The sequence below is a fragment of the Equus quagga genome, chromosome 8 (assembly GCF_021613505.1).
Source record: "Equus quagga isolate Etosha38 chromosome 8, UCLA_HA_Equagga_1.0, whole genome shotgun sequence".
NCBI classification, from domain to species: Eukaryota; Metazoa; Chordata; class Mammalia; order Perissodactyla; family Equidae; genus Equus; species Equus quagga.
The window spans coordinates 99,564,122-99,580,072 of record NC_060274.1 but is presented as its reverse complement, the minus strand read 5'-3'; the positions used below and the strand labels follow the sequence as shown (position 1 = coordinate 99,580,072).

Below are 15,951 nucleotides of genomic sequence, written 5' to 3'. Positions count from 1 at the left end.
CTGGATTTTAGTCCCGCTTGCCCCTCCAACTGGTCACCCTTGTGTAGGGCACAAACTGCTTAGTGCAGGAGCCCTGTGTGAAGGGGGGTGGTGGAATTCAAGGCAGAGAGGACAGCATGGTTGAAGACCCTGAGTCAGGAAACATTCAAGAAACACCAGGGAGGCCCGTGTAGTGGGAGCTAAGTGAGCAAGTGGGATTGAGGTAGGAGCTGAGGTCAGCCTGGGGTTCACTGATGTTGATTATAGTTCTAATAAGATGTTTCTTTAGCTCCTTACAGTTTTCAGAGAACTTTCACGTATGATTTTATATGATTTCTACAGCAACCCATCATAAGAAGTTCGAAGAAGTTAAAAAAAAAAGTGAAGTAATACAATTACCAAATATGAGAGCTTAGAATTTAACTGAAGTCCTCTGTTTTCGGCACTTTTCATTATACTATACCTCAAAGATTAGTTAGTAATTTTAAGACACTAAACCTTTTTTAAAAAAAAAACCAAAAACACCAGTTCCCTCAGACTTGTATTTTTTACAAAAACAGACCTTTCTGAACTCTGTGTTGTGATTTGAAGCATCAGATTACTGTTCTTTTCTATAGTTAACTTTAATAGATTTTTAAAATTCTACGTTGCTATAACTTAGGTGTTTTTCATAAAACCATTTACATTTTACTGAGTCTCTAAAATATTATCTTTCATATCACAACATATTATGGAACTGTAGCATTTAGCTAACCCAAACCATGTAATTGTTACAAAATTAATAATCTCACAAGAAGCACTTCTTTGGCTAAAAGCATTGTCTACATGTTAATCAGAGCTGTCCTGTGGATTTCTTTCAGCTGGAGATGGAAAAGCTTCAGCTCCAAGCCCTTGAGCAAGAGCACAAGAAGCTGGCCTCCCGCCTGGAGGAGGAGCGCAGCAAGAACAAGCACGTGGTCCTGATGCTCGTCAAGGAGTGCAAACAGCTCTCGAGCAAAGTCATAGAGGAGGCCCAGAAGCTAGAAGAAGTAATGGCCAAACTGGAAGAGGAAAAGAAAAAGACGAGTGCATTAGAAGAGGAACTTTCTGCTGAGAAACGAAGAAGCACGGAAATGGAGGCTCAGATGGAAAAACAACTCTCTGAGTTTGACACTGAACGGGAACAGCTTCGTGCCAAGCTGCACCGAGAAGAAGCGCACACCACTGACCTCAAAGAGGAGATAGACAAGATGAAGAAAATGATTGAGCAACTGAAAAGGGGAAATGACAGCAAACCAAGCCTCTCTCTCCCCCGGAAGACAAAAGATAGGCGTTTGGTCTCCATATCTGTGGGAACAGAAGGACCTATGACAAGGTCTGTTGCATGTCAGACAGACCCAGTGATAGAAAGCAGTGACCACGTGAAGAAGTTGCCTTTGACCATGCCTGTAAAGCCTTCCACAGGGAGCCCCCTAGTTTCTGCAAATGCAAAAGGGAATGTGTGCACCAATGCCGCGTTGGTCAGACCAGGTATTGACAGGCAGGCTTCTCATGGTGACTTGATTGGCTCCTCTCTGCCTACTGTCCCACCTCCAAGTGCAAACAGAATTGAGGAAAATGGACCGAGCACTGGCTCAACCGCAGATTTAACAAGTAGCACACCCCCACTTCCCAATAACGCTGCCCCTCCCACCGTGCAAACGCCAGGCGTAGCTCCCCAGAGCTACTCACAAGCTCCACCTATGCACAGTTTACATTCACCATGTGCCAATGCGTCTTTGCATCCAGGTCTAAACCCGCGAATCCAAGCAGCTAGATTTAGATTTCAGGGCAATGCTAATGACCCAGACCAAAATGGAAATACTACCCAAAGTCCTCCATCAAGAGATGTCTCTCCTACAAGTCGTGAAAATCTAGTGGCCAAACAACTAGCTCGGAATACTGTGACCCAGGCACTGTCAAGATTTACAAGCCCTCAAGCGGGAGCACCCCCAAGGCCTGGAGTGTCCCCCACAGGGGACGTTGGCACCTACCCTCCAGTTGGTCGGACCAGTCTAAAGACTCCCGGTGTAGCGCGAGTTGACAGAGGAAACCCTCCTCCCATCCCTCCAAAAAAGCCAGGGCTCTCCCAAACTCCTTCTCCACCACACCCCCAGCTCAAGGTTATTATGGATAGCAGCAGGGCCTCCAACGCAGGGGCCAAAGTTGATAACAAAACTGTGGCTTCGCCTCCTTCCAGTTTGCCACAAGGGAACAGGGTAATAAATGAGGAGAATCTCCCTAAGTCATCCTCCCCTCAGCTGCCACCAAAACCATCCATAGATTTAACTGTGGCACCGGCAGGCTGTGCCGTTTCAGCCCTGGCCACGTCTCAGGTGGGTGCCTGGCCTGCTGAAACCCCTGGACTGAACCAACCTGCATGTTCAGAAAGCTCCCTTGTCATTCCCACCACCATTGCCTTTAGCTCTTCCATAAACCCTGTTAGTGCCTCATCCTGTAGAGCAGGTGCCTCAGACAGCCTCCTGGTAACAGCATCAGGTAAAGGGATTGGAATATTATACCCTTTTGTAAGAATGTGGCCTGTCCTCTCACTTGCTTTAATTTCCTTCACGTTGCCTTGAAACTTGTTTTTTTTTCCTTTGATGCATTTTTTTTTCTTATTTCTTTCCTCTCTTTTTTTTTGTATTTTTCTTTAAAGGCTCCGGGGTATGGTGATTCATCTTGCTATATGAATTGCAGTTTCGTTATGCTAAAGAGCTTTCTTCTTTTAAAATAATCTGAACATAGCGGTTTGGAGCACATGGAGACCATTAATTTAGAGACTAAAGCGTTTCCATGGGAGGAAAGACTATTCCTTATTAAATATTTATCTCACAAACTTCAGTATTAGGGGGTCTTCACCAGACAGTATGTGTTCAGTTCCATCCCTTCTGAGATAAGATTTAAAAAAATGCTTTCAAGTAGTTATTAACACTCCAGTCTACCTTGGATTATCAGATTGACTTCAGTTCCCTAATTGGCATGTTCTACAGTTTAATATCAGTTTCAAGGTTTTTTTAACCTCAAAAACAGAGAGTGTATATTTATAAATCTCTGTTTTGAGTTTAGTTTATTGCAAAGGCTCTTTACTCTATTTAGAGCTGTTGTCTTTCAGCACTTGAGCACAGATGGGTAACATAGCATGTGGGCTGTGTAAGAGAAGGTTTCCATTGCAGATGTGGTTTATGAAGTCACTGAATCTGGGATTCTTGAACAAAGAAGTCAATAAAGGTCTGGATTTTTCCCTTTTGCTATATGGTGCTAGAGGCAGCATTGCTTTTAATTGACATGACTGGATCAGTTCTTCACTGAGTAAATGTGGCTCTAAAATAATGCAGTGGTGTCAAGGTTCTGTTGAAAGTTTGGGGAAGTCTCTCCTACCGTGGGATCATGGTGGTTAGCAGAGACTATTGGTTCTAATGAGAGGGGACCTAAAGAATTCAAGGAAGGTTTGAGTAGTGTTTCATTTAAAATTTAAGAGGAAGAATGGGAATGAGAAAAACAGCACTTTACTTGCTAATTATCAGATAACGAGAGCAGTATGCCAGGACTTTTTATAAGTCCAATTTTCCAGTTATAAGCTGTCTCCTTGAAATTAAGCTCCTTGAGAGGCTGTGTTCCTACTTTAAGGGGTAAAATTGGGAATTGAAAACAGCATGGACTCTGATGTCGGTCAGATCTGCCTTGCAGTCTAGGCTCTGCCATTTACAGCTGTGTGTTTTGGGTGATTTTTCTTGAACTGAGCAAGTTTTCTCATCCTTAATCCAGAGCTTATGCTACTCATTTGAGGGAGGGTGGCTATTAGGAGTATTTAATATCATAACGTGCAAAGAGCATGGTCTTGCGCTTAGAGCAGCATGAGTGATGAATAAGTAGAGGCGATGTTACTGCTTCAATGATACTGTTGCTTAAAGCATTTTTGAAAATTTGCTTTAGAATTGACCTGTTACTTTGTAATGTCTTTACAGGCGTTCAGCTTTCCATATTTTTTATCTAAAATGGTATTACTGAGCTAGACAGCCCTTCTCATGGCCTAAAATGATGTTGGCTGTTTCCCACAAATTAAATCCACCCTCAAAGGGGGAATTTTCGCTCCCATTCAGGAGAATCAGAGAATGTGCTGTAAGATCGTAAGGCAGTCACAGAACACAAGTTCCAAAAATGTTTGGAGCAGTGGCAGTGCTGTTGACGTAAATGCACAGACTCTGAAGCAGAAAACACTTCCAAGGATATATAAATTTTGTCAGTTTTTAAAAAATTCAAAGCCGTCTTTGGTTTGATACCTTGATGCTCTGCCATTTGTCGCCTTGACCATTACGGTGGTCCAGGGCTCCAGCTGCAAATGCCCTTTGGCTTCAGTGGAGAAACTTTAAAACCAGGATCCTTGACTGAGGAACATTTTGTCAGCAGGATTTTAAGTTAACCTTTAAAAGACAGACAATTGCTGGTCCGTTATATATTCACCAGAATGGCCTGCCTAGGATACAGTGGAATTTTGGATAAAGGAGCCACAACCCCTGTGAAAAATGCCCTGTGCTGGTGTCCAGAGAGCAAAAGGGTATAAATAGCAGGGCCAAAGAAATAGCAGCCACTGAAGATATGTGAAACTGGTTCCTCTGATTGTGTAATTTGGCCACAATATCTCAGAACTTCAGGATTACCTTTGGTGGGATAACAGGTTTCTATCATTTGATTATAAGATGTGGCTTATTAGGGGAAAACAGAGGCAGCAGAGGTTGTTGGTCATTCAGCAAGCGTTCACTGAGTATCTAGTCTGTTCCGGGATGGGAAATGCTGTTACAGTTACATAATGGGCTGTATAACTCAACCATGAGTGTAGGTCACCCTGAACTTTCCAAATAAGTATAGCATTTCAACTCTGTTTTTCATTTAGATTGCGCCTATATTTGCTGCCATGCCCATTGCAATTAGGAAGCACCAGAGCTCCCACCTTCCTGCTTCTTAACCTATCTGTGCCCCAGTGAGCTTGTGCCTTTCCAGATCATGAGCTCATTGATGGGTATTAATCTTCTAAACAGCCACTAATGCCATTGTGGTTGGTAAGAGCTGGGCATGGGGACCGAGCACATCTGCCAAATGCCCAGTAGATGTCTGTCCTGATTTCAGTGATGAAAAGAGCACTGGACTGAGTGTAAGAAGGCAGGGTTAGGTCATTTCTGCCCCTTTCTAGGTATCACTCTAAAGAGCAAATTCTCGCTGTGCCGATTAGCATTTCCATCTGAAAATGAAAGCACTGAACCGAAAAAGTAGTAATACTTCCAAATCAAAAAGATTTATTAGACTTGCCTGTTGAATTTCTCAAACAACAGTTTACCGCCTCTCCCTCCTTGGAGAACTACTAGAGGCCCTGATCTTCCAAATTCAAAAATTCTGTGTTTCTATGTCAGCTTGTATCTATGACAAGCAGTTATGCTCAAGTTAAGGCACTAGGGAGAATTACAAATTGTGTTGTAAATTACTGTAGCTCCATTAGCAGTTTTTGTGGTCAAATGTTAAAAATTTAAAGAACATTTAAAATTCTAAATGCATTAGAATTTCTTGTTTCTCCTGAACTTGTCAAATGAGCACATTTTAATTATTAGATGAACAGAAGTCTAAACCAGAAATCACCCCAGGCAACTGAGTTTCCATACCCTTGGAAATTTTTTTCTGTTGTTGTTGTTTTTATTTGATACATTTTATTTAATTTGGTTCAGACTTTTTTTCTTAGTTAAACACATATTTTAAAAATTATCCTCCATGTATGATTGGCTTCAAACAGAAAGCAAGATTGATCTGAGCTATGACATTAACCTTCTCCACACTCTGAAGCTGATGCCGGAAGCTGTTCTCAACACCTCTTCCCTCTGCCATTGCACATTCTGTCTGTCCCTTCGTCACTGCATGTTCTGCAGGAGTCTCACCTTTACTAATGTTTGCATACGACACTGCAAAGCTGAATGACATTTTTCTAACATCATTAGAGGGGCTGTATGACCACAGGTCTGTTCTGTCTTTGTTAACCATTACTTAACCAGTCGACTAAATATTACCATTTTTATCATTGCTGGCAATTTCAAATGAACAATAAAGTCTCATGGTGAAGTTCTATTTTATTTTTCCTGTATTTATAGCAGTATTTATTAAAATAACTTAAGCTTGTCTATGCTAGAGAAAATTGGAAATGGTAGTGGAGATAAAATTTATTTAAACTTTAAGAATACTTGGTATTTAGAAAGTATTTTTCTTTTGTCAAAGATTTTTTAAATATAAACCTCTAAGAAAATAAAGTTGTTATATATTCTTCTGTAATTTTGTATAACAGAGAGAGAACTATAAGACTCTTGAGTGGTCTAAAGATTGGCAAAATTTTTGAATAAAATATTTTATCTTTCAGATAGCTTAGCATTAAAAATAGGTTTCCCAGGAAATTATGTTCGCAATTGAATATTTCCATATAAAGCAGTTGAAAATATACATATATTTAAATTGTCCTGCAAAGCCTAGAATTCTATCAAAAAAAGGAAAATAAAAACCAAACCCAAAAGAATAGCAAAGTATTTAATATGCACCTGTTGATATTCTTAAAAAGATATCAGTAACCAAGCCACCTTGGATGAGATAGAGGGATAGATGGAGAGACAGAATGGGGAAGATTGGGGGTGGGGAGAGGGGGAAGAGGGAGGGGGAGAAAGAGAGAGAGAAACTGACCAAGCTGAGCCACATCCTGCCTTTCTGCAGAGGACCACAGTGTGATGCCTTAATATTGCCTTTGTGTTTGCTTTGTGTCAAGGTTTGATTCCTTGGTGTTTATAATTTCTCTGTTTGTCATCCATTTCTAATAAGTACTGATTTAATTTTTGTGGGCTTGTTTTTTTGTTTGTTTTTAAGAAAATACAAAAGGTAAAATGTACCAGAGAGGAGCCTTCTTGTAAGTATGAAGTAAAAATACTACTTTTGTAAGAAGAGCTAATGAATATCAATGGAAATCATAAAGCTGAGATAAATATTTAAGAGTATTTGAATTTTGTATGTCATTGCAGTCTAATAGGGTAAAAACAATAAATTATTCATGGGCCCCAAAAATTGATTATGAAGATATAATATCCAGCTTTTAATAAGCAGTCTAGTTTAATTTGTATAAACTACATTGGTTTTTTTTCAAAGAATTTTTAAAATACTGAGAAAATTCATTAGATATGCACTCTTTTAATATTTATTAAAATGATTTAAGGCCAATAGTTTACTATTCAATTGTAAGAATTCAGTATTACATACATATTAATGTAACACTCCTAGATCTAGAATATTACCCTGACCCAATGTATAGAGAATATAAAAGATCTATCTATTGTATCTTAGTACACAGGATGTTGCCAGATATTTGAGGAGTGAATATATGCACATATGCCCCCATATGCACACCAACATTATTTATTACTTAGAGGTATTTGTGGCTCCGTAAGTAAGAAAGTACAATGACTTGTTTTGAAAGTTAATTGTATTTAAGCCTAAAATACACAAAATACCTATATATCACATTAAATAAACATTTTTACTTTACTGTTTTTACAGCCTTTTGATCAAGGAAGAATTCAGAAAATTTTCCATGCTATATGCAGCCGACTTCACACACTTAACAGACTGCCTTCTAAAGCTGCTAAATACTGATGAGAAATATCTAACTATGATAACTCTTAGGATTTCTGTTAAAACTATATGGTAGTGTGTTCTGTTTTGCTGGCTGATTAAAAGTTTCTGGTACACATGTTGTAAAGATGGCCAGATGATAAAGTCTTCAAAATTGTCTATTGAATATTTGTTCTGGTGGTATATTCTAGATCCAGTTACCTATGCTGTGCTTCTGTTAGCTCTTGGTACTGAATAGCAGTTGCCCCCTGATTATTTTTATTCCCAAATAAGGGAATTCAAAGAATGTAAATAGATTCCTTGACAGTATTTGGTCCATCTTAATGGTTTATGTAAAACTTATAATTCAGTACCTTGGAAACATAGTTGAAAAAGGAAAATCTCTATTTCTTATGATTACTGCTGTCTTATACCTAGAGATATCAGTTCACATTTTCAGATTCATATTGAAATTGAGGAAACCTGTACATCATTTTAAAATTCAAATTGTTTTGAAACCCTGAAGAGGAATTTGAACTCTTAAAGTGAGACAGCCGTCTTCGTTTCCTAAAACCAGTCACCACTTTAACACTTATCTGTGCAAGACTGATGACTAAAAATAATTTGTCACCCTATGTTAATTTAATTAGCAGCAGATATAAGACTGAAATAACAGTACAGATTTGTACTAAGTAAATATTAACAGATTGATAATGTTAGAAACCACATAATCCTCTAGGGACGTGTTCATATGTCTATGTGTGTGTAATTCAGAAAGAAGTGGATAATATCTCTCTCTTGTCCTTGCTTCTACTCTCTAACTAGGGTCACTTTAACCCACAGGCTGGTCACCCTCCCTAACCCCTTTGCTAATGAGTGGTGGTCCTGCCCCCCTGGCTGGCAGGCCCACCCTTCTTCAGCAAGCTGCTGCCCAGGGAAATGTCACTTTATTATCAATGCTGCTTAATGAAGAAGGACTGGACATTAATTACTCCTGTGAAGATGGCCATTCTGCCTTGTATTCTGCTGCTAAGAATGGACATACAGGTAAAGATGGTGAGATCTTACTTCATTATAGCATCCAGGTGCAAAAGGATGGAGAGTCAAAGGCACGTATAACCATTGTTATGACCAAAAGTTTCGTTTTGGTTTCAATTTCCTCTTACAAGTAGTAATGGATAATATTTTTTACATGGTTTAATGATTTAAAGATTTTGTGAACATTAAAAAAATCCAAATTGTGCAGTTCTGTAATAATATAAAATTTTACTGCAGCTAGCAGAAAGTAATCTTTCTTTTATGCACAATGAAACATGTATATAGAAATTTGGGGTCTAGTAACTGTGAAACACATTTTAGAAAAAAGCCCTCCATCTGTGATCACTTTGGTCAGGACAAAATAGCTCTAATTTGTCTGTTAGAAATACCTGATGTCTGTCTATGAAAGTCACAGCATCAGAGCTCTAGTGCTGTTACAGTGAGGAAAAGTTTTAGTCATTAGGAAAGGTCTTGGGTCTGAAATTGTTCTGTAGTTGGAGCAATTTATAGTTATTTGGAATTTTTAAGAGAACTGAGAAGTTGTACGACTATGAACGACGTATCGATGAAGTCTGGGAATTATTCTTGTTTCTTAAAATGCAATTCTTGTAGTCAAATATACTAAAACATATGGTAGTACAGAAAAAGATGATTTGACTGCAAATGGAAAGTCAAATAGCATTGTATATGTAAACCCCATGATTGTCGATTAACTCAGAATGTGGCTTCTCTTGGAAGTTTTCTGAGCTGCACTGTGTTTGAGTGGACTAAATGGAAGATTTTAGTGAGCTTAGAAGATAACTCATTATTTTAAGAGTACTTTGTAGTTCTTTATTTTGAAAGCACTGTGGGAATTTTGTTTTAATATGGAGAAACTGAATCTAGTAAATAACATGAAGAATATGTGGTCTAGGTGATAGGTATACCTGAGTCAGGTGGCTTTCTATGGGTTCTTCTTTATCCTCATTCATAAAGTAGTATGTAGTATTCATGAAAGTAGGATGATCACCACACAGAAGCATTTTAGAGATTAAATAAAACATCGTAAAGGAAGAATTTCTTTAAATACAAAGAATGGCACTTCAATTTGGTAAATGGATTTGATTCTCCATCCAGTAACATTTTCTGGGATAGGCTGGTGAAAAATCTGGTAAAGCATTTTCTGACACATGACAATCCTTTCAGTCATTGGGAACTCTTCCCAAAGCACCAAAAAACCCCCACAGATCTTAGCTGGTGAGTCTAGGGTATTAAAGTCTTTGGGAAGGATTGTGCTTTCTCTGTAAAATAGTTTGTGAAGTCTCACATCGGCAGTGATAGAATTTCAGATGAACTGCGCATGGGAGAGGTCCTTTGGGTTTTGTACGTGTCTACAGCTTGTGTGGAATTTGGCTCACCGTAATTCCAAATGGGGAATTAAAATGGCTTTCTATTAAAATCCATAGACTGTGTGAGATTGCTGCTGAATGCAGAAGCCCAAGTCGATGCTGCTGATAAAAATGGCTTCACACCCTTGTGTGCTGCAGCTGCTCAGGGACATTTCAAGTAAGTGATGCTCTTAAATTTTTTTTTTCCTATGAAAAGAGTCTTTTTATAATTTGCATATATATTCTAGTTCGGGCTGAATTTGTAAACTTGTGCTTAAAATCCATTGGCAAATAAATTCAGTAAGGGTATTTGAGGATTTAAACGCAAGGTAGGATCCTATATTTGCTCTTCTTAGTAAAAGTTAAGTAGTTGTATGTGAGGGAAGTGAAGAAGGGAAATACACTGTGTCCAGACCTCTCGTGAATGAACTTGTTTCTGAAGAAGCTAGGCTATTTATAGTATATCAACATACATATATAGTGATATAATGGACTGTTAAAGACTTCATTGTTCAATATTTTCCATCACTTCAACACAAAAAAGCTTTTTTTTACTTACAATGGCATTAAGAGTAAAACATAGAATTATATTATTTATCATAATCTTAACTTCCTAGGGGCAATTTATTCAGTATTAGATCACAATTATTCACCTTGTTATATTATTTAAAAAAAAATTGAAGTAGGGACTTTACACACTGAAAGTAATTAGAGCACAAAACCAAAAGAGAGCCTATCAGTTAAAATATACGTAACTTTAGCCACTATTTCTTCAGTATCTTACTAAGTCAGTTGAACCTAGACACGACTTTTTAAAAATGAGTCATATTTTAATAATAAAATATAGCCAAGTTGCTTTCTCTGCCTGTGCTGAAATGGCAGATTGTGGGGAATGCAAGATGTTTTCAACTTTTTATCTGACTATCCTGATAGAAATGTTCTTTAACAAATTTCAGAATTCTTGAAATATGGGTTTTAAGATTAATCATAACTGTAAGTTGTTTAAAATACAAAATGCCTCCTTAAAGGGCAGCATTATTTATTTTTTTTGGCAGGTCTAACATATATCCCCTCACCCTGAGCTTATTGTTGAAGACCATAGATGCATATTTTCCTGTTACTTTTTTCAAGTAACAAAAAATCCAAGAAGGATTTTTTCTTCTGGGCTATACTTTGACCTTTACTGTCACTGGGGATCTTTAGGGCCACTTGCCTGGGTAGGATCACAGTCATGGGAATGGAGGCGTGGATAGCTTTGCAAAAAGGGAGGACCCTGGGGAAATCCAGGGCCTTGATTAGTTTAAATGTGTATGAGATGACATGCACGTGTCAATTGTAACATTTTAAATATATGTGAGAACCAAATGTTGCCAAGGAAAGCCAAGAAAAACATCCATCTGAGCAAGAGAAGGAAGATGCTGTGAATTGCTTCTTAATTTGATTATGATTTAGCCCTCTTTTCGAAGTTTATTCTCATTGAATTTTACAAACTCAAACTCTTGGTGTTTAGCTAGTTACTGAGGACCACTACATCTTGAATTTACCTCTTTCTTCCCATCTTGATTCCCAAGGCAGTGAGTTTCTGCTTAGCTGTGTCTTTTTCCTCGTAAAGAGCCCATGTTCAGGAGACAGGGCAGCCTCTGTCTTCCCTCCCCACGACAGCTCTTTCAAGCTCCATCTCCTTGCTGCCTTTTACAGTAGAAGCATGTGGTGCCTTGCTGTCTGCGCTATTTGTGATTATTTTCTCAAGTGAAAAATCTCAGAATAACACAGCAGCGTGACTTTTTTCAAGGTTCAAACTATTTTGAACCACAAATAATGTATATGTCAAGTACAGTTAAATCATCATCCTAATAAACAGATTCCAAGGACACCACTTTTACAAGTTGGTTAAAGACGAGTGTCATAAACCAAGTTTCAGCACCTGATCAAAGCTGCTGTTTTAAATTTTCATGGGAGTAATTACATTTATGATTAAAATGTGTCTTCTAGCCTTGTTTAAAAATAAGGCTATATAGTATAATAAGACTCACAATAACTGATATGCATCTTATAATTGATGTATATAAAGATGCAGAATTGCTTTAGCATTATTTTCTGTATTAGTATCTTGGTTCTTCAGAAATCAAATCCGTTTTTATGTAATTAATCATAATGCTGTGTTTAGGTGTGTACAATTATTAATTGCATATGATGCTAACATTAATCATGCTGCTGATGGAGGACAGACACCTCTATACCTGGCCTGTAAAAATGGAAATAAAGAATGTATTAAACTTTTGTTGGAAGCTGGAAGTGACCGAAGTATAAAAACCAGAGTGAGTACCAGTTTTTTGGATTTTGTCCTATAATTTACAATGTGTCTGCAAGCTCTACAGCTAGAAAAATAAAATACATTAAAATAGAGGTTGTTCTGTTTTGTTTTGCTTTGAGGATATTGGATAAGGACAGTGTCTGACCTCTGTTTGTGTCTCTGCTAATTAAAAGTCTTGTTTGTTAGCCTAACTGGTTCTTTATCCTCTGAACCTCAGATTATTCATCTGTTTTCAGAATTAAGGGAGATAATGGAGGTATAAGTTTTTGTTCATTCAACAAATATTTCCTGAGCACCAGCTCTTCTAGAGACGGGAGAGACGGCAGCAAACCAAATAGTTTCTACCCTCCTGGATCTATCTCATTATGGGAGGGAGCATGACAATAAACAAATAAGTGAATAGACGGTAGTTAAATGTTTAGGAGATGGGAGTACCTGGGGCAGAGGGTTACGATATAGGAGTTGGTTGGCAAATTCTTCAGTGAAAATGAGACAGTTGAGCCAAGACCTAAAGGAAGTGAGGGTGTGGGCCATGAAGAGACAAGGGAAGCAGGGTTCCAGGCCTGAGGAACAGTAAGTGCAGAGGCCTGAGTGCAGTGGTACCCTCGGTGCACCTCAGGGCAGCCAGTTTGGCTGGAGCCAAGTATGAGATCGAGAAGGCCAGCCATGAACGGCCTTGTGGGCCATGGCGAGGACTTAGAATAAGGCCTTTGGATAGTTTTGAACAGAGCAAGAACGTGAACTGACTCATTTTTATAAGAATCACTCTGACTGCAGAGTTGAGAATAAACTATGGGTGGGGCAGAGCAGATATAAGAAGGCCTGTCAGGAATCTGTTGTTTTAATACAGGGAAGAAGTAATGGTGGTTTGGATTAAGGTTGAGGCGTAGAAAAGGTCTGATTCTGGATATATTTTCAAGGTGCATTATTTGTTTTATAAAGTACTATAGAAGTATAAAGTGTGGCAGTTGTGGCAATGATGATGATGGATAGAAAAAGTATCCAATGATGACTGAGAGATCAGGCTCTGAAATCCAACCTGGTGGGCTTGAACCTTGCCTCCACAATGCTGTGTGACCTTAGGCAAGTTATGTTACTTCTCTGTGCCTTGGTTGACCCCCTTTACAAAGTGAGGCTAGTAATAGTAGCCATTATTAGGGGTATTAAAATGAAATGAGCTTATCTATATAAGGTAGTTGGTATAGTGCCTGGAAATTGTAAGCAGTCAGCAGTTGCTAGCTGTCATCGTGGTCATCATCATCATCATTAGTAGTACTGAGTTATAACTGGTGTAAATAAAAGGGAGTTTTGTGACAAGATGGTGCCCGTTGCCGGCACTTAGAGGAGATTCTTTGTGCTTACCCTTCCTCCTAGGACTGATGTTTATTATTGCTAGGATTGTGCAGCATCTCACAGAGTTCAGGGTCACTGTCTAACTTGCCTCAGAACTTGAAGCACTGTATGTGCAAATCCACTCTGGAACCTAACACACTGATGTAACTGTTGGCTCCACCCCCCAGGGTTCTCATATCTCCCATACAAGGTACGCAGGTAAAGTCAGAGATTTAGAAACTGGACATTTAGAGTCTCATCCACAGAAGAGTCTTTGGATAAGACTTCTGGCTCAGCCACACAGCAATGCCAGTGAAACAAAACTCAACCCTCCCAAATTTGTCTTCATCAATCTATTGTGATACCCTTGAAGACTGACACATCAGCCCTGCGTACACCGACATGCATTTCTCTGACAGGAGCCCACCTAAGGGCTGGAGGAATTAAGGAGCTTCCACCATGATCCACTCTCACCGGGCTCAGGCATTATTTCATTTTTGTTATTGCAGCTTCCCAGAATGTTAAAGGTGTAATAATCTCCACCCTCCAACATATTCCTGATGAAAGACAAGTGTAGACATTTTAGTTTCCAAAGGTTATCTGTACCTTGGATGTCTTCCGTTAACAGAAAATTGACTATACTGTGCATCCATTTCACATGAAACATCCTTAAAATTTCCTATGATAAAAAGGCGCATTATCTATTTTACCAATCACTGTAAAATAGGTCACTCTTAGATCCTTGGTTTTCTTAAGTAATTTCCCAAAAGAGAACCAAATTAATGGTATACTAGGGATATAATATAAGCTAGATATAAACATTTTCCATGGAGTCCTATTCCTAGAGCTTTTTTTAAGTCTTTTTATTTTTGAATATCTGAGAAAATAGTTCAGTGTTACATTTCTTTGTTTTTATATGTTTTATCTAAGAAATCCGTAGTGTTATACATTCATTATAAAATTCTACCTTAAATAAGAAAAATGAATTTTATAACACCAAGCTGAATGAAAAATAAGTAGTACAATGTAAAAATTTGTCACATCCTGTAAATTAGAGAACACAGAAATCCATGCTCTCAAGCTGGTTGTTGATGAGCTGAACAAAATCATTAGAAGTACAGAGGCAAACAGTATAATTGATAGAGGGTCTTAAGGGAATAATTATTGTGCCTTTTAATAAGAAATCAGAAGGGAATGGAAGATTGAACATTTTTCAGGATCAGCTGCATGACCTTTGTAATGTAAATTAGGAAAGGTCAAGACCACTTACTCTCTGGTGCCTGCATAAGGCTGATAACCCAAGTAAAGGTGTCCACAGCCCAGCAAAGAACAAGCCATGAGATGCTTTCCCTTGCTGGAGTATGCCTGAGGACTATACAGTACTCCAGTTATTGCTGGGTCATGCTCTTGTCTTAGCCAAGTCGACTTCATTGGTATAAAGTACAGAACCAGAGAAAAAGCCACATACCAAGGGACGGCTTAAGCAAATGATCAGATGACTCAGTCTAAATGTAGATTGTTACCATTTGTCTGTTTTTCTCCCTGTCTTCTAGCCCATTATTAAAAAGAAAAAGTGTGCTGTAGCACTCTGAAATATATTTAGCATAGCAATACAAAATACCACATGAAAAAAATATGCCAAAGGGAAAATAGAGGTAGGAAAATAAAAGAAAGCCAAAATACAAATCACCAAAATAATGCTCCGTTCTCTCATAAAATTCTTAAAAATCTAGTGAAGCATGGATGCCTAAGTAGAAGGCAGACCCATCTCTATGTAAAAATGAGAGACTATAAAGGGGACCAAGATTTTTTCTTGAATAGTGCTTGTCAAACTTTAGTGCATCCAAATGACCTGGAGGGCTTGTTAAAACAGTTTGCTGGGCCCCTCCCATAGAGTTTCTGATTCAGTGAGTCTGAGGCTCAATTTGCATTTCTAACAAGTTCCCAGGTGATGCTGATGCTGCTGGTCTGGGGCCCACACCTGAGAACCATTACCCTCAAAAAGAGTTCTGAGTCTACTCCAGCACCCAGCTCAGTGGATGACTGAGGCTTCGAAGTAATGTATTATAGAGAATGGGCCCAATAATTTTAGTTGGAACATTTTTTGAGCTTGCATTTGCTGATAACCCAGTGCGGTCACAGAACACTCAAGAGGTCCATCAATGTCCCATGAAGTCATTTGGCTTTGTTTTTCCTGTGTGTCTACCTTTTCCCCTTTATCTAGAATCTTTCCTTCTGGAATCATTGACATACAATTTTAAGATCACTGGAGTT

At 38.5% G+C, this 15,951-nt stretch overlaps 1 protein-coding gene across 3 annotated transcripts in view; it reads left to right on the top strand.

Moving 5' to 3' along the window:
• CTTNBP2 (cortactin binding protein 2) overlaps positions 1–15,951 on the top strand; it is a 153,274-nt gene that overhangs the window by 80,135 nt on the left and 57,188 nt on the right. For 2 of the 3 annotated variants that reach the window (XM_046669704.1, XM_046669705.1), the window contains exons 4-7: positions 840–2,496; positions 8,470–8,673; positions 10,110–10,209; positions 12,199–12,349. In XM_046669704.1, the coding sequence (XP_046525660.1) occupies positions 840–2,496; positions 8,470–8,673; positions 10,110–10,209; positions 12,199–12,349 (2,112 nt within the window). The remainder of the gene's footprint in view (positions 1–839; positions 2,497–8,469; positions 8,674–10,109; positions 10,210–12,198; positions 12,350–15,951) is intronic. The other variant, XM_046669706.1, reaches the window with a different exon arrangement.